At 52.5% G+C, this 19,988-nt stretch overlaps 3 protein-coding genes across 9 annotated transcripts in view; 2 read left to right on the top strand and 1 right to left on the bottom strand.

Annotated features, from left to right (window-relative positions):
• ARPC2 (actin related protein 2/3 complex, subunit 2, 34kDa) overlaps positions 1 to 6,422 on the top strand; it is a 38,950-nt gene extending 32,528 nt beyond the window's left edge. Inside the window, exons 9-12 of one of the 3 annotated variants that reach the window (XM_011932284.1) lie at positions 1,252 to 1,352; positions 1,693 to 1,793; positions 5,021 to 5,108; positions 5,964 to 6,422. In XM_011932284.1, the coding sequence (XP_011787674.1) occupies positions 1,252 to 1,352; positions 1,693 to 1,793; positions 5,021 to 5,108; positions 5,964 to 6,050 (377 nt within the window). In that variant the 3' untranslated portion in view covers positions 6,051 to 6,422. Of the gene's footprint in view, positions 1 to 1,251; positions 1,353 to 1,692; positions 1,794 to 2,018; positions 2,031 to 5,020; positions 5,109 to 5,963 lie in introns of all 3 variants that reach the window. The other 2 variants (XM_011932283.1, XM_011932286.1) reach the window with 2 other exon arrangements.
• Positions 6,423 to 11,172: 4,750 nt separating this feature from the next.
• On the top strand, positions 11,173 to 15,513 carry GPBAR1 (G protein-coupled bile acid receptor 1). 4 transcript variants are annotated; one of them, XM_011932282.1, is made up of 2 exons: positions 11,173 to 11,857; positions 14,334 to 15,513. In XM_011932282.1, exon 2 carries the CDS (start codon positions 14,379 to 14,381, stop codon positions 15,369 to 15,371), a length of 993 nt encoding a protein of 330 aa, XP_011787672.1. In that variant the 5' UTR covers positions 11,173 to 11,857; positions 14,334 to 14,378; the 3' UTR covers positions 15,372 to 15,513. The 4 variants fall into 4 exon arrangements, with proteins under 4 accessions (XP_011787672.1, XP_011787670.1, XP_011787671.1 ...); XM_011932280.1 differs by lacking the exon at positions 11,173 to 11,857 and adding an exon at positions 12,679 to 12,882; XM_011932281.1 differs by lacking the exon at positions 11,173 to 11,857 and adding an exon at positions 12,679 to 12,882 and having other exon boundaries at positions 14,221 to 15,513.
• A 288-nt stretch (positions 15,514 to 15,801) lies between these two features.
• AAMP (angio-associated, migratory cell protein) overlaps positions 15,802 to 19,988 on the bottom strand; it is a 6,264-nt gene continuing 2,077 nt past the window's right edge. Inside the window, exons 3-12 of one of the 2 annotated variants that reach the window (XM_011932277.1) lie at positions 19,145 to 19,264; positions 18,468 to 18,607; positions 18,064 to 18,208; positions 17,685 to 17,768; positions 17,452 to 17,567; positions 17,200 to 17,303; positions 16,991 to 17,081; positions 16,639 to 16,793; positions 16,187 to 16,280; positions 15,802 to 16,038 (exon numbers count right to left, since the gene is read on the bottom strand). In XM_011932277.1, coding sequence (XP_011787667.1) covers positions 16,205 to 16,280; positions 16,639 to 16,793; positions 16,991 to 17,081; positions 17,200 to 17,303; positions 17,452 to 17,567; positions 17,685 to 17,768; positions 18,064 to 18,208; positions 18,468 to 18,607; positions 19,145 to 19,264 — 1,031 coding nt within the window. In that variant the 3' untranslated portion in view covers positions 15,802 to 16,038; positions 16,187 to 16,204. Of the gene's footprint in view, positions 16,281 to 16,638; positions 16,794 to 16,990; positions 17,082 to 17,199; positions 17,304 to 17,451; positions 17,568 to 17,684; positions 17,769 to 18,063; positions 18,209 to 18,467; positions 18,608 to 19,144; positions 19,265 to 19,988 lie in introns of both variants that reach the window. The other variant, XM_011932278.1, reaches the window with a different exon arrangement.

Genomic DNA, 19,988 nt, shown 5'->3' with positions numbered 1-19,988 from the left:
TGATTTGTTAAATGGCCATCACCTATGAGGGCCAGCTCCTTTGGAGGCTGAGGCAGGAGAATGGCGTGAACCTGGGAGGCGGAGCTTGTGGTGAGCCGAGATCATGTCACTGCACTCCAGCCTGTGCGACAGAGCAATACTCCGTCTCAAAACAAAACAGGGTTTCCCTATTGGCCAGGCTGATCTCAACTCCTGGCCTCAAGCAATCCACCCACTTCAGTCTCCCATAGTGCTGGGATTACAGGCGTGTGCCACTGCGCCCAGCCAGCTATACCATTTTTTTCAAGTTTTTATCTTTGAAGCTGGGATGCGTCTTACAATTCATGGCATGTCATAGTTTAATTGGCAGCATTTTTCTCTTGTGGTACATAAAATTATGGCAGACTTAGAGTTTCCCTATTGGCCAGGCTGATCTCAACTGCTGGCCTCAAGCAATCCACCCACTTCAGTCTCCCAAGTAGCTGAGATTACAGGCACATGCCATCACATATGGCTAATTTTTATATTTTTAGTAGAGATGGGATTTCACCATGTTGCCCAGGCTGGTCTCGAACTCCTGATCTCAGATGATCCGCTCACCTCAGCCTCCCAAAGTGCTGGGATTACAGGCGTGAGCCACCGCTCCTGGCCTCACACAGGTCTTTAGGTGGCTGTTGCCACAGGGTTGGACTTCAGTCACGCCCAGTCAGAGCAGCTTCCTCCTGCCTGGCCTATCATGAGGGTTCAGGTCCTTATACCTTATTGTCTGTTTTCACAGTGAGAATATGGGAAATTCTCTGGCATCTATTTTCTGGGAAGGTTTACTCTATTTCAGCACCAAGGACCTAAGACAGGCAGCTGCATTTCCTAATCCTGATTCCTTAAGGTAAACTGTTAGAGCCAGTTAATGTGATCCTGGAGTGTGATCCTGGAGTGTGCCCAGCTGCACAGGCAGGAGCTATTACATGTGTGGCAGACGGGGAATAGATTTCAAAATGCACAGCTGCAGAATCCAGGACTAGAATGAAGGCCTAGGGTTAAACCCTGTTTTTCATCATGGGCTCCTCCATTCACGCTCATTGACCATTGACACCTTTCCTGGCCATGCTGTTTACCCTTCCATGTCAAGAAAAAACTCTGACAAAGCCTGGTAATATTGACACAAGTGGAAGGTACTTCAGCAGAGAGGGAGTGAAGTTCACTAGGCTGTTGTTCTTCCCCACCCTTTGGCATTCGTGTTGGGTCCTAACGCCTTGTGTCTTCCACCTTCAGTGCTGTTCCCTCGTCACACCAATGCCAGCGCTCGAGACAACACCATCAACCTGATCCACACGTTCCGGGACTACCTGCACTACCACATCAAGTGCTCTAAGGTGAGGGGGGTGCCAGCATCTCAGCCGCTGTGCTCTGAGTCTTTTCCTCCACCAGAACTCATGACGAAAAGTCATTCTGTTAGTCTAGGCTGTGGATATTGACTCTTAGGTAGATAATTCTAGAGGCTTCAAGAAACCATAGTCTTTGTTCATCAAGCCACTGTCCCTCACCCCTCCCCATAGCAGAGATGAATATTTGTTTCCAGAATTGCTCACCTTCCTGCTTTGCTGCAGGGCCTGGGTCAGTCCCAGGGTGTATGTTCCCAAACGCCTCTGATGAAAGCAAAGCTGTCTTTCTAGACAGTGACTGTGCTTCAGTACCTGTTATGTTTGTTCCCAGGCCTATATTCACACACGTATGCGGGCAAAAACGTCTGACTTCCTCAAGGTGCTGAACCGCGCACGCCCAGATGCCGAGAAAAAAGAAATGAAAACAATCACGTAAGTTAGGCAGCACTCCAGCAGGACCACCTTCCTCTCCTGAGTCACCGAGAAGGAAGCAGTGGGTGCTGGTGGCCTGGTCCTCCATGTGTCTGGGCACTGGCTACATGTGAGGCCAGGAGGGCTAAGTAGATAAAACAAAGGTGGGATTCCAGGTTTTCAGTGCCGTATAGGCCTGGATGGGTTTCCTTGTTTCCGTATCTTTGTGAGCTCTGAGAGTGGCAGCTGGGAAATAAAGTTTACCAAGAGACTGTTGTTTTTGGGCCTGAGTTATGATTTCAGTCTTGTGCTTCTGGTGTTCTTTCTGGAGAGATGGAAGAAGTTGCTTAAGGACCTTTAATTGGGTAAATAGGCCTGACGCCACCCACTAAGTGTTCTTTCCCTGGTGCACTCTCAGCGGGAAGTTTGCATGCAGGGGAAGGTTCTCTTTATTGAGGATAGAATTGAGGAGAGCCCTGATGGGCACAGTGGCTCATGCCTGTAATTCCAGCACTTTGGGAGGCTAAGGCAGGTGGATCACGAGGTCAGGAGTTCAGGACCAGCCTGGCCAAGATGGTGAAACCCCATCTTTACTAAAAATACAAAAAAAATTAGCCAGTAGTGGTGGCAGGTGCCTGTAATCCCAGCTACTTGGGAGGCTGAGGGCAGAGAATTGCTTGAGCCCAGGAGACAGAGGTTGCAGTGAGCTGAGATTGTGCCACTGCACTCCAGCCTGAGCAACAGTGAGACTTCGTCTCAAAAAAAAAAAGAAACATTTTTTTGAGGAGAGCCCTAAATAGGGGTGTGGCTCTGCATGCAGGAAAGGCGAGCATGGCCTAGAGCCTAGAGGGTTCCATCTCTGTGAAAGGTGCCAGACCTTGGTTCTTCTGATGAAATTCAGGCAATCCTGCCCTTAAGATACAGTAATGGTGTTCATCGGTTGTTTTTTTTTGTTTTGTTTGTTTGTTCGTTCGTTTGTTTGGTGGGGGGGAGTTGGGGGAGACAGCATCTCATTCTGTCGCCCAGGCTGGAGTGTAGTCCAGACCTTGGTTCTTCTGATGAAATTCAGGCAGTCCTGTCCTTAAGATATAGTAGTAGTGTTCATCTGCTGTTTTTTGTTTTGTTTGTTGGTTGGTTGGTTTGGTGGGGGGAGTTGGGGGAGACAGTCTCATTCTGTCGCCCCGGCTGGAGTGTAGTGGCGCAATCTCAGCTCACTGCAACCTCCGCCTCCCAGGTAGCTGGGACTACAGGTGCACGCCGCCGCGCCCGGCTAATTTTTTGTATTTCAGTAGAGATGGGGTTTCACCATGTTGCCTGGGCTGGTCTCAAACTCTTGAGCTCAGGCAATCCGCCCACCTCGGCTTCCCATCTGCTGTCTTTTGTACCAGTTGAACTAAAAGTCTTGAGATCATAAGCCTCCCTAACAGCCAGTGTATTTGCCAGCACCCCAGTATTGTTGTTGTTTGTTTTGTTGTTTTGTTTTTGTTTTTTGTTTTTTGAGATGGAGTTTCGCTCTTGGAGCACAGGCTGGAGGGCAGAGGCACAATCTTAGCTCACTACAACCTCTGCCTCCTGGATTCAAGCAAATTCTCTTGCCTCAGCCTCCAAAGTAGCTGAGACTACAGGCATGCGCCACTAAGCCTGGCTAATTTATTTGTATTTTTAGTAGAGTCAGGGTTTCACCATTTTGGCCAGGCTGGTCTTGAACTCCTGACCTCATGATCCACCCACCTCAGCTTCCCAAAGTGTTGGGATTACAAGCGTGAGCCACCGCGCCTAGCCCAGTACTCTGTGATCCCCAGCCTGGAGTGCAGTGGTGCAATCTTGCCTCACTGCAGGCTCAACCTCCTGGGCTCAAGCAGTCCTCCCACCTCAGCCCTCCAGGTAGCTGGGACCACAGGTGTGCACCATCACAGCTGGCTAATTTTTGTATTTTTGTGGAGACAGGATTTCACCATGTTGTCCAGGCTGATCTCGAACTCCTGCACTCAAGTGATCCTCCCACTTCAGCCTCCCAAAGTGTTGGGATAACAGACATCAGCCACCGCACCTGGCCCAGCACTCAGTACTCTTGAGGCAAAGTTTTAGTGGTTGTGGTATGCCTAGGGCTTTACACTCTCTCTCTTGCATTTGAGGGCTCTTTTACCAAGTTAGTTTCTGCTGCCATTTGAAAGGATGAGAAAGAGATTCAAGGACCTGAGCAGTAGGTGAGGGTTTTCAGACATTCTCAAAATGCAGTTTAAGGCCGGGTGTGGTGGCTCACCCTTGTAATCCCAGCACTTTGGGAGGCCAAGGTGGGCGGATTACCTGAGGTCAAGAGTTGGAGGCCAGCCTGACCAACATGGAGAAGCCCCATCTCTACTAGAAATACAAAATTAGCTGGGCATGGTAGTGCATGCCTGGGTAGTAATCCCAGCTACTCTGGAGGCTGAGGCAGGAGAATTGCTTGAACCCGGGAGGTAGAGGTTGCGGTGAGCTGAGATTGCACCACTGCACTCCAGCCTGGGCAACAAGAGCGAAACTCAGTCTCAAAAAAAAAAGCAGTTTAAGTTACCCCTTCTTTAGGTAAAGGCCTGTCTCTGTAGCAATTCAGAGAAGAGTGTCCAAATGCCATGCAATGAAATAGCAGCATCGTTTCTTTTCTGCAGCTTCTTGGGCAGATCCTTAAATGGGCAAAGTAACCAACAAGGTGGGTGGGCAGGTGAGAGGATGTGCTCTTGCTGCCTCTCCAGAACCTGGTCTCCATCCTGGTGTCTGCATTTTCCCCTTTCCCTGCTTGCTCTACACAGGAGTGCTTTTCTCATCAGGTACTTGTTTGGTGACCTGGAGTGTGAGGCAGTGAATTTCATGCTGCTTTCAGGGCCCAGTAGACAGGCAGTTCAGTAGAGGCCCAGAGGTAAACTGGCAGCAAGGTACAGTGAGAGGGAAGCCTGACCTGGCAGCCTGTGATAACCGGACTGGAAGGCTGGGCATCATAATAGTCTTGGGGCTGCCAGCATCACCTTTGGCACTGGTAGCTGCTTGTGCATCCAGAAGGAAGGCCTGTCAGGCAGCTGCTGCCCGACTCCACAGCCAGCAGGCAGTCTTGGGAGTCCCTGCCCAGTGAGTGCAGTTGTGTAGCAGGCAGGGATAGCTTCCTGTCCTGGTGAGAAACCCAGGAAAGGATGAATCCTTGAAATGAACAGACTGTATATAAGCCTCCTTTCTGGGACTTAGAAAGAGCAACTTTGCCTTCTTCTGTGCTGCAGCTTCTCTTTGGCAGAGTTGGGCCCCAGAAAGGAGAAGCAGGAGACAAACAGCTGCATCCACCCTGAAAACCAGATTATGTTACTAATGGTGGGTAGGAGTTAAGTGACTCAGCTGTGGGCAGAAGCCAGGAACCCTCGATGGGCTGCCCAGAATTGAACACTCATGAGCTTTTCATTTGGAGAGAAGGATAATAAGATGTAGCTTCATTTTGGAATGAGTGATACATCCAAGGCAGGGAAAATGCAGAGCCCGTGTTTTTGCCCTGATTTCCCATAGTTCTCAGCTCTAGCTTCCAGGCTGCTTTCCCAGATGCTGTTAGGTACCAGTTAGAGGCTCTGTCCTTGAGGACTACCTAGCCCGTCTGGAGAAATAGTGGGTGGAACAGAACACCACAATTCAGGAGCCTCGAACCAGGCAGGTGTTGTATAAGCCAGAGGAGGAGTCACCACGTGATAGCAGAAATACCTTTAGCCTTGGAAGTTCTGAGGATTGCTTTGAACCAGCCACCTGCCTTCATGGTGAGAGATGAAGGAACTGCTATCTGGGAACCCTGAGAGATACACGCTGTGTAGGAGATGCTGACAAATGAGGTAGTACTAAGATGGTTGAGCCTAGTTGGAAATTCAGGTACATCTAGGCCATCCAGAAATTGTGGACAAGTGATTCTTCTATCTAACTTGGTACATTGAATGGCCTTATGGGCTTAACACTGATAATTCCTGGGCATCCAAAGTATCCAATAGGAAGGAAGAGCTGGTGAAACCGTTCTGTGAAAGCCAGATTTTAGCCCATGTCCTGTGGTTCCAGTGCCTCTGCTTAAGAAATCTAGCCCTTTCCACCTTTCATTTGGTATTTCTTTGGGATCCCATCTAGTCTAGGAGTGTGGGGTGGGAGGAAAGGACAGCCAAAAACTGACCTTCGCACTTATCTCTCCTTTTGAAGGGGGAAGACGTTTTCATCCCGCTAATCTTGGGAATAAGAGGAGGAAGCAGCTGGCAACTGAAGGCTGGAACACTTGCTACTGGATAATCGTAGCTTTTAATGTTGCACCTCTTCAGGTTCTTAAGGGATTCTCCGTTTTGGTTCCATTTTGTACACGTTTGGAAAATAATCTGCAGAAACGAGCTGTGCTTGCAAAGACTTCATAGTTCCCAAGAATTAAAAAAAAAAAAAAAAAGAATTCCACTTGATCAACTTAATTCCTTTTCTTTATCTTCCCTCCCTCACTTCCCTTTCCTCCCACCCTCTTTTCCAAGCTGTTTCGCTTTGCAATATGTTACTGGTAATGAGTTGCAGGATAATGCAATCTTAACTTGTTTTCTCCTAAGTATTTGAGTTCAAAACTCCTGTATCTAAAGAAATACGGTTGGGGTCATTAATAAAGAAAATCTTTCTATCTTACATGAGAATTTACTGGGTTTCTGGACTGCGGGTCCAAAGTGAGAAGAGAAGGAAGGAAGAAGGATAGACCTATACTGCCCTTGAACCTGCAAACCTAAGCTGGGAAGCCCTAGTTTCAGGAGCCCATCAGGTTTAGGTCCTCACCTCCCCTAGAGGAGAGAATGGCTGGCCAGTGAACTATATTTAAACTCCCCCGCACCGAGAGACAGGGTCTCGTTGCCACCTGGGCTCAGGTGATCCTCCCACCTCAGCCTCCCAAGTAGCTGGGATTACAGGCGCATACCACTATGCCTGGGTCATTTTTTGTATTTTTAGTAGAGATGATGTTTTGCCATCTTTCCCAGGCTGGTCTCAAACTCCTGGACTCGGGCAGTCTGCTTGCTTCAGCCTCTCAAAGTGCTGGGATTATAGGCATGAGCCATGAAACCTGAGCTATTAATACAAACTTACATGCTTCCTTGTAAAGCTTGGTCGCTGAGACTCTCTGGCTATTCCTGAAGCTCCCTGGACAGTGACAGACAAAGGGTTTTCTGGTTTATCTTTTTATTGTGAATAATGTGTGGAATTTCCAAAAATGTGTTCCTTAGTGTGTGTCCTGCAGGACATTGATGGTTATTCAGGTGTATGTCTGATGCAGACTAACTGGCCACAATTTGTCTTTCTCACATGGCAACCCAAAAGACTGCTTTCAGGGAGAGAAGTTGTCAAAAACAGTACAGAGCCTAGTCGAGCAGCTGTCCCCCAGCAGGACTCTGGTCCCTGAAATGAAATTGCTTCAGAAAGTTTGCTTGGTGTAAGGAATTAAGAGGAGAATTTTAGGGGCATCTGCAATGGTCTGATGGTCATTCGAATGGTTTCTGCCTTCCATCTATGGCAGTGTGTTTCATACTGGCTTGGGACCCATTAATTAATTGTGACATAACCTGACTATATCACAACCAGCATTTTTGTTTTCTAAACTTTTGATTTTGAGATAACTGTAGATTTAAATACGGTTGTAAGAAACAATACAGAGAGATCCTGTATACCTTCCACTTGGTTCCCCCACCATGCTAACATCTTGTATAATTGTGTAGCATCACAGCCAAGAAAAGGTCATTGGTATAGTCCACCCACCTTCTTCAGATTGGCCGATTTTACCTGCACTGTGTGTGGTGTACATCTATGCATTGTTGTCATATGTGTAGCTTTATGTGACACCAGCATTTTTAAGCAACTGAATAGTATCAGAGTGCATCACATCTGTTAAGGGTAAGTGTTGATTTGGAAACATACTAGTTACATATGCACATCATACCTGGCTTGTAGAAATGTCTTTTGACTGTGAGTCACAGTGGAGAATTTTGAAAACCACAGGTCGTTCAGTCATCAGACTTCATTCTTATTTCACTAAAATGGGCTGCTAGAGAGCTCAGGGTACTCTGATAGTTCTAATTGGCTGCTCAGGGTGCCCCTGACCACTTCTGGTACTTGGAAAACCTAGATTAATTGGATATATTGACAGCAACGTATGCATTCTCTACCTCATGAGTTATTTAAGGGGTTTTCAGGTGTAATTTTGACTATAAGCAGTTTTTGCTCTTTTTTTATTTTAATTTTAGTTTTTAGAGACAGGGTCTCACTGTGTTGCCGAGGCTGTACTCAAGCTCCTGACCTCCGGAGTAGCTGGGACTATAGGCACCTGCCACCATGTCCAGTTGAGTTTTTGCTTTCTTCCTTAGTAGAACATAACTAATGTTGGAGCTCACTGTACTCTCTTGCCAGTAGCAGGAATCCGATTTCTGGTAGGTACTGTAGATGGCAGAACCAAGGTTGCTTAGAAGATAAGGAGTTAGGAGAAAAATGAAATATTTTCTACAGCAGTAAATCCTAAGGAAGTAACTAGTTCCAAGACACTTTGTCAACATTAAAAATCCATAGTGCAGGCTGAGCACAGTGGCTTACACCTGTAATTGTAGCACCTTGTGAGGATGAGGAAGGAGGACTGCTTGAGCCCAGGTTCAAGACCAGCCTGGGTAACAGACTCCTTCTCCATCTCTATAAAAAAAAAAATCTGGCCGGGCGTGGTGGCTCACACCTGTAATCCCAGCACTTTGGGAGGCCAAGGCGGGTGAATCACCTGAGGTCAGGTTGAGACCAGCCTGGCCAACACGGTGCAACCCCATCTCTACTAAAAATACAAAAATTAGCTGGGCATGGTGGCGGGTGCTTGTAATCCCAGCTACTCCAGAGGCGGAGACAGGAGAATCACTTGAACCCAGGAGGCGGAGGCTGCAGTGAGCCAAGATCATGCCATTGCACTCCAGCTTGGGCGACAAGAGCAAAACTCTCCAATAAATAATCTCACCAATAAATAAATCTGTAGTGTAGCCTGGACAACATGGCGAGACCCTGCCTCTACAAAAAAGAAAAATTGGCTGGATGTGGTGGTGCATGCCTGTGGTCCCAGCTACTCAAGAGGCTGAGCCAGGAGGATTGCTTGAGCCCTGAAGGTCAAGCCTGCAATGAGCTGTGTTGTGCCTCTCCACTCCACCCTGGGCAACAGAGTGAGACCGTCTCAGAAAAAAAAATCCATACTGGTGTAAACGCCTGTCCAGATTGACTCTTAACAAGGACACACTTGGTGTTAGTACGGATCTAGCCTCAAAGACCCTCCTCACAGATGAAGCAGCCCACTGTGACCAGTTGAGGCCTGAGGACCGCAGGAAGAACGTCTCAGGATGAGGGTCAAGCACACTGAGAGTGTGGGCTGGGAAAAGGGGATCTAGTTGTTTCTTCCTAGTCTCAGGAAGCCAGTGCCCCAAGGGTTCACACCTGGGAGGTGCAGGTGTCCTTGGATATGGGCTGTAGAAGAACAGTTTGAATCCAGGTTCTGCCATCCAGTAGCTGTGTGACAGCGAATCTCTTAATCTGAGTCCTGGTAGCCTCATTTAAATTGGACATTTACCTGAGGATTTGTAAAAGGAAAAGAGAATAAATGTCTCTTACATGGTAAGCATTATGATGCCTGTAATTATAATGTCCTTAATGAATCTTGGTTCCATTTATACACCCAAGGGGATCAGAAGTGACAGGCTGCCGCCCCAGCAAAGTCCCACAGAAGCCAACCCTCATTCGGTGCTTGGGGTTTCCCAGGCTTTCCCCAAGGTAGTTGGTATTTTGGTATTTTCCCCTGCTTGAATGGCCCTTACTGCCCGGGCAAGGCAGGCAGGAATCTCCATGTCTGGAAAAAGTGGGACCTGGGGCAAGCTGCAAGCTAAGAATTAGGAGCTCGGCAGGAAAGACGAACAGGAAGTGGAAGGGTGGACTTGGAGGAGGAATTGAAACCAAGAAAAGAAAATAGCCCTAGCTGTTGCCTCAGCCTTCTCATGGGGAGCTGTTACTTGGAGTTGTTTGCCATTAAGTTACCCTCATTTGGAGTAGTACTGACGGGTGCTCAACCGGAACCTGGGTCTACTCTGATGGCGATTTTGAGCTCAAGCAATGCTGCCCCCTACTGGGGGTTGCTAAAAGCACTGCCATTTCTGGGCGGGGAGAATTTTGGTTTTTTTGGTTTTTGTTTCTTTTGTTTTTTTTTTTTTTGGGAGACAGAATCTCACTCTGTCGCCCAGGCTGGAGTGCAGTGGCGCGATCGTGGCTCCCTGCAACCTCCGCCTCCTGGGTTCAAGCAATTCTCCTGCCTCAGCCTCCTGAGTAGCTGGGCCTACAGACACACGCCACCACACCCGGCTAATTTTTTGTATTTTTAGTAGAGACAGGGTTTCACTGTGTTAGCCAAGATGGTCTGCATCTCCTGACCTCGTGATCCACCCGCCTCGGCCTCCCAAAGTGCTGGGATTACAGGCGTGAGCCACCGTGCCTGGCTCTGATTTTTTTTTTATTATTTTGAAGCAGGGTCTCACTCTGTCACCCAGGCTGGAATGAAGTGGCGCCATGAAGGCTCACGGTAGCCTTGACCTCCTGGACTCCAGCGATCTTCCCACCTCAGCCTCCTGAGTAGCTGGAACCACACAACACCACACAACGTACCAGCTAATCTTTATTTTTTGTAGAGACGGAATCTCACCACGTTGCCCAGGCCTCGGCCTCTTAAAGTGCTGGGATTACAGGCGTGAGTGTGAAGTGAACAGCGGCTCAGGGACGCCAACCAGGGTCCAAGAAACCCCATCCCTGCTGCCTCCACTGGTCCAAAGCTAGTACCCCCAGCCAGCATGACACTCATGTCCCAGACATTGTGGGTCAACAGAGAGAAATTCAGATAGCTAAGAGAATGGAAACGGACAAAGGAGGCACAGGAGGATTCCGTGCCAGAGTCTGGATTGGTCACCCCCATTCAGGTTCCGCCTGAGGAAAGGAGAATGGGGTCCGGGCACAGTCAGCTGGACAGAGCATCTGAAGATGGCTTGCACCAGAGCCCTCGTGGCTGAAGGAAGAAGCCAGGGAGTGAGTCAGCCCCAGGGCTTGATGGAACAGACAGGAACTAGATGATCTAGTAAGGGAGAAGCGAGGCTGAGCAAGAGACAGCCCAGGCTCCCTGGCTGCCACTGCCTAATCTGTCCCCCTTCACACATCCCACACACAGTGTTTAGACAGAGCAGCAGAGAAGAAACAGACACCCTGGATCCCGCGGGGAGCAGGCCGGGGCTGGGAACAGGAGGTCTGTTTATTCCTGGCAGTCCCATATTAGAAGGGTCCCACACCCACTTCTGTCAGGCCCCAGGCTGAACTCTCCCAGAGCCTGTGACTTCTGCCCCACCATATCGCGTGGTTCTGAGGGCCGGCCCTGGAACCCTGCATCCTCCCCACCCACCAGCTCCCTCGAGGATGGATTTGAGGCTGGATGCTTCCATCTTCCCACTTTTTGTCCCAACAGAAGTCTCCTCTTCAGGATCCCTGACTGACTGTGCAGAGCTGGCAGAGCCACACTCCACGGACCTCCAGCCCTTCGGGCCCAGCTCTCCTGGAGAGCACGGAAGTCCCTTTGCTCCATTTACTTCTTCAGCCAGGAAGTGTTTCCTAATGTCTCACCCCCAGCGCCAGCTTTCCTGCTGCAGTTTCCGCCTGTTCCCTCCCATTTCAGGCCTTAAGGGAGTGTGGCTGGGCTTCTCTCCTCCCCCTCACTCCAAAGCCGCACTTGATATAAGATGGAAATTGAGGCACCACTCCTCCTGGCTTCCCAGCCTTGAACTTGCACTTCCCTCTCAGTGTACCTGGTTTCCTCAGTTTCCCTGTGCAGCAAAAGTGTCACTCCCCTCTTGCTTTTCCTAAGCTCCCCATGTGCCTCTCTCAGCGGATCTGTCTTAGAGGGGCCAGGTGCAGAGAAAGGCAAAAATCCTAATAATGTTCCTAGCGATCACTGCCTGTCACGGAGTGCTGAAGGACCAAGTGCTGATCTGAGTCCTCATCACACGGGACCTCATTTAGTCTCACGATAGGTGAGTACAACTCTGGGCCCCATTTTACAGATGAGGAAACTAAGGCAAGAGAACTTTAGTCATTTGCCCAAGTTCACCAGCTTTTAAAAGGATCCAGACAGCTCTGATTCCAGCGCCAGCTCATGCCTCTTCATCATGGGGGAGGAAAGAGAGGGAGTCGTTTGTTGGAGCAAACCCCCACCCACCAAGGGCCAAGCCACTGGCATATAGGCAGCCATATGTGTTATCCTGTGATATGCCCCACCACGACCTTAATTAGAGGTGGTTTGTCTTGTTCCCATTTTAACACAGGCAAAAACCGAGGCCCAGTAGTACCTTACCTAGGGTCACATCCCCAGAGCCTTTTGTCCCTCATAGTTCAGAACTTAGAAAGCAGTTGAGAAAAGTATGGAATGACCCCAGATTCAGGAAGGCAAGTCTGGCCTTATAAACTGAAAGGCCCATCAGGTGATGGGATGGGGAAGTGAAGATCCTCAGGCCCCAAACACCCGCCACTGCCGCCACCACACACGGAAGTGTGGAGGGAGCCTGGTGTACTGTCAACTGACTGGCCAGTCCAGGGGCTTAAATGTAAATGCATCAGCTGAGGCGAGAAGTCAGGAGGGGTAAGTCAATCACTATTATTCATTAACTGGAATGCATTTCTCAGATTACTCCAAGCCGGAGTAGGGAAACTGCCACCTAGGTGTCAGGGCAGAGGGACACTGAGTGGGAGTGGGAGGCAGGCCTCCCAGTTGCTGTGGTTCAGAATATGCCAGGTCCCACCCTCCCAGAGGCGGGGCCAGGGCTGAGCCCCGCCAGCCTCGTTTCTCCATCCCTCTGAGAACCCAGACAGGGGCAGAGCCTGGGTAGGAGAGCCTGGCCCCGCTGTCTCCACCGGGTGAAGACACCATGTGCTTGGTCCACTTGTGCTCTTCAGCCAGGACACCAGACATGGTCCAAACCCCTGCAGGTCTGGCTGCAGCAACTCCCTGACACTCAGGAAGGCCCAGGCTGGGCAGGCAATACCTGCTCCCAACAGCCATGTGAGTAGCTGCTCCCCCAACCCCCAAACCCCAGATCCTGGAGAGGCCACTGCACCCAGCCCAAGCCACCAGACCCTCGGGGGTGTGCAGGTGGTACAGCCTGCACCCTGCTGGGAAATCACCCCTGCCTTTGTCACTGTTCTGGTGGAGGTGGGGTGGGGGGAATCATTCCGATTAGGGCTGGGAGCTCCAGGAGGCCAGGTTTGGGGTAATGAACCCTGAGTCTCACGGAGCTTGAGAGAGTTGATGGTGCTGGGGGGAAGGGAACAGAAACTGGAAGGCCTCTAGAGAGGAAAAGACATCCTGGGTGGAGGGCACTGGAGGAGACTGAGGAAGAGAAAACACGCTTAGGGGAGGGGAAAGGGGGCACAAGGCCTTGGAGGCCCGGGTTCGGGGTGCTGGGGGAACCTGGGAAGGAAGGGGAGCATCTTCCTTCCTCTCAGCTCAGGGTGGCCATGGGGCCCTGATCCCCTGTCCTGGAGGAGGGGAGAGGCATGAATCCTTTCCTTATTGACTTGGATCCTGGCAACAGCAGCTGCTCGCCTGTTGACAGAAGCAGGAGTTCCCACAGGACCCAGGACCCCTCCCCCGTCCCCAGGATGTGGCAGCAGAGCCATGACACTGGAGGACTGAGACCAGGGAATGACGGGAAGGAGAGGGACAGATGAGAGCCACAGAGAAGCCAGGCTTTGCCCACTGACTCCTCTTCCCTCTCCTCTGGGCTCAGCCTCAGGCCTGGGGGTGTTGGGGAGTCCCTGTCCTTGCTGCTGGCATCTCCATGTTCACTGCCACAGGTCCCCTCTTGCTGCTTCTCTCCTCCCTCCAGCTCCCAGGAAGGACCCTGTTGCTAGTGTGGAGCAAAGACGAGTCAAGTTTATGGGCTGGAAGTCCTACCCGGAGGCTGCTCACTGAGCTGTGATGGCTACAAGGACAGATAGGGGGAAGGGCACAGGGTGCCCGAGACCTGGCCCACTGGAGCCTGTCACCTAATGGCTGGCTGGAAGACCACTACACACCAGCCAGCTCTGGTCCATTCTTTTGGCTCATTTAGGGGCCTCCCCGGTGGAGGCAGGAATACACAAAATGCTTTGGGGCTGGATGGACCCGCCTTTCAGTCTAAACAAGAGACCTAAACACAGCTGCCCAGAAAAGGCAGATAGCAGAAATGGATAAAGCTGGATGGGTGGGGACTGTCCGAAGGGCAGCCATCGGTGAGCTCCGGCTGGTTGCTACCATACAGGACATATGTGTTACCAGACCTGATTTTTCAATAGAAACAAAGATAGTTTTTTATATAAATGTTTAATTGGCAACTCATTGGAAAATTCTGTGTATCAGCGAACATAATACAGCCCACAGCCTGCGGGTCTGTGCCCCTGGACTAACATGCCACCCTGTCAGGAGGACATGACCTGCAGCCCCATCCTAACTCTGGCCACCCCATCCTGCAGGCATGCCGGCTGCCACTCCAGGACTCCCCTGTCCTCAGGACCGAGATGACGCCCAACAGCACTGGCGAGGTGCCCAGCCCCATTCCCAAGGGGGTTCTGGGGCTCTCCCTGGCCCTGGCAAGCCTCATCGTCACGGCAAACCTGCTGCTAGCCCTGGGCATTGCCTGGGACCGCCATCTGCGCAGCCCGCCTGCTGGCTGCTTCTTCCTGAGCCTGCTGCTGGCTGGGCTGCTCACGGGTCTGGCATTGCCCACGTTGCCAGGGCTGTGGAACCAGAGTCGCCGGGGTTACTGGTCCTGCCTCCTCCTCTACTTGGCTCCCAACTTCTCCTTCCTCTCCCTGCTCGCCAACCTCCTGCTGGTGCATGGGGAGCGCTACATAGCAGTCCTGAGGCCACTCCAGCCCCCTGGGAGCACTCGGCTGGCCCTGCTCCTCACCTGGGCTGGCCCCCTGCTCTTTGCCAGTCTGCCCGCTCTGGGGTGGAACCACTGGACCCCTGGTGCCAACTGCAGTTCCCAGGCTATCTTCCCAGCCCCCTACCTCTACCTCGAAGTCTATGGGCTTCTGCTGCCTGCTGTGGGTGCTGCTGCCCTCCTCTCTGTCCGCGTGCTGGTCACTGCCCACCGCCAGCTGCAGGACATCCGCCGGTTAGAGCGGGCAGTGTGCCGCGATGAGCCCTCGGCCCTGGCCCGGGCCCTTACCTGGAGGCAGGCAAGGGCGCAGGCTGGAGCCATGCTGCTCTTCGGGCTGTGCTGGGGGCCCTATGTGGCCACACTACTCCTCTCAGTCCTGGCCTATGAGCAGCGCCCACCACTGGGGCCTGGGACTCTGTTGTCCCTCATCTCCTTGGGAAGTGCCAGTGCAGCGGCAGTGCCCGTGGCCATGGGGCTGGGCGATCAGCGCTACACAGCCCCCTGGAGGGCAGCCGCCCAAAGGTGCCTGCAGGGGCTGCGGGGAAGAGCCTCCCGGGACAGTCCCGGCCCCAGCACTGCCTACCACCCTAGCAGCCAAAGCAGCGTCGACCTGGACTTGAACTAAAGGAAGGGCCTCTGCTGACTCCTACCAGAGCATCCATCCAGCTCAGCCACCCAGCCTGTCTCCACTGGGCCCCACTTCTCTGGATCAGAGACCCTGCCTCTATTTGACCCCACACTGACTGAATAAAGCTCCTCTGGCTGTTTATGCTTATCTCATTCCATATCTCAGGGCGAGGCAGGAGGAAATGGCTCAACACACCAACAACAGAAAGAACCTACAGACATACGCACGGATTAAGGCAGAGTCATGGATTAAGGCAGAGTTGACTCCTGGCAGACAAGAAGTGTCGTGTGCACAGACCCTGGAGACAGGGAGCTAGCACTAGCACATCTCAACATCCAGCCGACTCTGCGGGAGAGCCTGGCCCTGACGGGGCCCTAGCTAGCTCCTCCTAGGGTCCAGCCACCACAAAATCCACACAGACGCTGTCTCTGGGAAGTATATTTTATTTACATTTTTAAAATCTTTAACTAGTATCTCTTCCTCCTTTCCACCCCCAGAGACTTGGGAAGGGAAAGAACGGGAACCTCAAACACCTACTCCCCGCGTACAAATACACACCCATGGCTCACACCAGCAAATGAAAGTGAAAGAGAAACAGGTCCGCCCCTCCCTCTGAAGGGCCCACCAAGTCTGGGCAAGGGTGGGAGGGCCCTGGGCTGGGTCTCTAAAGAGAAGAAAAGGAGAGGGGAGCAAGTCAGTTGAAGAGGCTGGAAAGTCATCCAGGGCCCCACCCTCCTCTTCCCTCTGTGCCCTACTGCCTCTGCTGGCGGGCGGGGGCAGGGGTCCCTTCGTCCCCTCAACACCAGACACACAGGCAGGGGCTGCAGCCATTAACGGTCAGGCCTCTGGACACAAAATACTTTCGCTTTGTGGTCTCCTGACGTGGTCACCACCAGGGAGGCATCTCTGTAAACAGAAAGCATGTGATTGCAGAGACGGGGGGACCCAAGCCCACCACCCAGGGGCCCTAGTGCCCAGCACTGGGCCGACATCTGTGTAGCCAGCATGGAGGGAATGACAGGAAGCCCCCAGCAGGGGAGAAGCAGAGCTGACTCCGATGGGGAAAATCAGTCTCAGCCTCTCCCTCATGACTGAGACGTGGGGCCCTGGAGGGTCACTATCAGTCACTGGGGTGGGGGCTGCGCTGTGAACCCTCAGGCATCCCTGCCTTAGGAATCCCCTCCCACACCCCAAGGATCCTGTGCCCCCACTACTCCCACCTTCCAAATACACAGAGATCCCAGCCCTCGGCCAATTCACTTACTTGCTGAGGGCAAAGTCCAGGATCTCAGCCGTGTGGCCCCGGTAGTCAGTAAGCAGGCGGCCGGTCCGGGCGTCCCAGAGGCGCACAATGCCATCCAGGCTGCAGGTGTAAACCACAGCAGTGCCTGCCTCCCACAGCAGCTGCACGATGCCCGACTGCCCCGAGGAATGACAGAGGCAGGGCAGAGGTTGGCAGGAGAGCTGAGAGCCATCTCCTCCCAATTCTCACAAAGAGGGACAGCCACACACAACAGCCAGGCAGGAGCCAGATCTGGGGTAGATGCTCCTGGAGGCCTGGGTTTCCCCACCACCATGGCCACAGCCCACACAACCCCAGCTCCAGCTGCCTGTACCTGGTGCTGACACTGATGCCTAAGAGTCTGCGTAGCCAGGTCATAGATGGCCAAGGTCCCATCCAGGTAGCCAACAGCTGCCAAGGGCATCCTGGGCAGAGGAGCGCACCATGAAGACTCATGAGGGCCTGGACTCACACGCCCTGCCCTCCCCCCGGGGCCCCGAGCCCAGGCTCCTCCCACAAACCCCTCTCCCCATCCTCACTCACACACTGCAGAAGCCCAAGGACTCCACCGAGTTGGACTCACTCTCCTCCCCTTCTCCCAGGCTGGGCTGGGAGGCCACAGTCTCAGGTCTAAAAACACCCACCACCTGAAAGCCAGAGAGGATCAGAGGAGGGCCCGGAATCCGGGTGCTTAATGGAGAGAAAGACGGTGGGGAGGGGAGACAGTGAAGACCCAGGAAGGACGGAGAGGAGTCGAGAAAGCGGAGGCCCCAGCCGGGCTCCAGGTCAACTCACCTTACCAGTGGTGGCACTGACCAGCTTGGCCTGGCAGTCCACAGAGCCAGTTAGGATCAAGCTGCCATCCTGGTTGGTGGCAACACAGGTGAGTGGGCCCTGGTGACCCTCAGTCCCTAGCATAGAGCAGGGAGGCAGTCAGGCTTCATCCTATCTCTCCTCTGAGTCCCACCCCCAGGATCTCAGCCCCTCCCGACAAAGGCCCAGGCTAACACTTCCCCCACCTCTGATACCTTTCAGTACATGGATGGGGCTTCCCTGCTTCAGGTCCCAAATCCTGATGGTGCCATCTTCGTAGCCTACCACAGCTCTCTTCCCTGAAGAGAGGCACAGATGAAGAGAGGGCAGAGGGCACGCTCAGATACACTAAGCAAGGGAACGGGGAGAGGGAGAGGAAAGAAGAGTGGAAGCGCCCAGACACTGCCTCAGGAATCACAGGTGAGTTCAGAGCAGGAAGGAGGCGCTATGAGCTTTGGGGCCCAGGAGGTAAGCACTCCAAAGAGCAGGCCTCAGAGTTTGCCGGCTGTGGCCCAGAAGGCTGCTCCAGGAGGTGTATATCCCGGGATTCAGCCTCTGCACCCGGGAAAGGACACTCAAGGGAGGTGTTCTCACCATCAGGGAGGACTCGGCCACAGGTGGCTGGGCAGTTGGGACCCTGGAAGGTCTTGCAGTCACCATTCGGGACTTTCCACATCCAGGTGTTGCCGTCGGCTGTGCCCGCCAACAGGACAGGTGCCCGAGGATGCCATTCCATCCACTGGACAGGGAGGAAGGGGCAGCAGGAAGGCCTGTCACCCCATCCCACCTAGAAGCCTGTCCTATGAGCTCCACCCAAGGTTTCCTGCCTCTGGGGTTCCGCGGGGATTTTCCAGGTAGCAGGCAGACCTTCTTCCTGTGCCTTGGGGAGCACTGGCTCAGAGCTGGCTTGGCTCAATAAAGGAAGAACTGGCCTCCCAAGCTTGTACACCCAGCAACCCAAGGCCCCACAGAGCTGACTCCCACTCTGATGATCTTACCTCCAGGTCTCCCGCTTCAAAGGACCAGACCTCCTCCTTGGTGTCCACCTGCCACACTTTCAAGAGGCCACTCATGTCCCCTGTGGCCACTAGAGTGGAGTCATGGCTGAAACCAGCACAAGTCACAGAGTCTTTATGGCCTTCAAAGAAAAGTGGGCAGAAAGAGAGGAAAACGATAGGGTACCTGGTGCTGGGGGCATGTGATTCTGCTATCTGGCCCCCTGAAACGACCAGCTAGGAAAAAAAAAAAGGGGCAGGCCTGAGCAGAACAGGTGCTGGAACTCACTGCCGCTCTAGGACCCAACCCTCCCATGTCTCCCCAGGAGAGACACTGCTAGCCCTCAATCAACCAGGCCAAGCCCCAGCCTCCTATGCCTTCCCCCTTCTGTCCACTCTACACCTCTGCCCACAATCCCAAGTCCTCCCCTCTGCCCAACTGCTCCTATACCAATGTGACCTCCTCTGGCCTTTCCTGGACTCCCTTGGCCAATGAGTGCCTCCTGCCTCTGTGCCCAAAACACATTGGTATTCTCCCCATGTCCCTGGGGCCCAGCACAGAGCTGGCACAAAAGAGACGTCACTAAGTGGCTATCAGATGCATGACCCCTGCAGGCCAGGCTCCTAAGATCTCCCAGAGGAATATGACCTCTCCGAGGCCTCTAGCTCAGCCCCCTCACCTGCACACTCAAAGAGCAGCTCCCCATCGCTGAGCCGCCATACGAAGGCTTTGTCATCTTCACCCCCGGTCACTGCCAAGGTGTTGGTCTTGGGGTCCAGGCTCACACAAAACACAGATGCTGTCCCAAGAGATATTCCATGGGTAAGGGGACAGAGCTCCCACCTAGGACTCTGTCCTTCAGAACCTTCAGGAAACCCACCCCCTTTCACCCAAAGCAATGTGTCTTTCCTCCTGGAAAACACAGGCACATCCAAGTTCTTCCAAGTTTCAAGAATCGGGTTGTTAAGATCCTTCCCGTATTTGCCAAGCTCCCTATTTGCCAGAGCAGATCCCCTCACTGTGCGACTCCCCTTACCACCCGGCACCAATGCCATGGACAAGAGGTGGGTACAGGTGCAGGCCTTACAGGTCTCAGCATGGGATGCCACCGGGTTGGGTACAGAGTGAGGAGAGCATCATATTAGGAGTTTCTTACTAAGAACTAGCACTTGAGAAAATTATATAAAATATGCTCAAAAAGATACAATTATCTCCAATTTTATTTTACTTTATTTTTTTGAGATGGAGTCTTGCTCTGTCGCCCAGGCTGGAGTGCAGTGGCACAATCTCGGCTCAATGCAACCTCCGCTTCCCAGGTTCAAGTGATTCTCCTTCCTCAGCCTCCCAAGTAGCTGAGATTAGAGGCACATGCCATCACACCCAGCTAATTTATTTATTTATTTATTTTTTTAGTAGAGATGCGGTTCGGTTTCACCATGTCGGCCAGCCTGCTCTTGAACTCCTCACCTCAGGTGATCCGCCTGCCTTGGCCTTCCAGAATGCTGGGATTACAGGCGTAAGCC

This window comes from Colobus angolensis, unplaced genomic scaffold (genome assembly GCF_000951035.1).
Source record: "Colobus angolensis palliatus isolate OR3802 unplaced genomic scaffold, Cang.pa_1.0 Scaffold95, whole genome shotgun sequence".
NCBI lineage: Eukaryota > Metazoa > Chordata > Mammalia > Primates > Cercopithecidae > Colobus > Colobus angolensis.
This window is presented reverse-complemented; position numbering and strand designations above follow the sequence as displayed.

Excerpts from the sequence above, each read along its gene's own strand:
- GPBAR1 (XM_011932282.1), top strand. The coding sequence starts at position 14,379 with ATGACGCCCAACAGCACTGGCGAGGTGCCCAGCCCCATTCCCAAGGGG.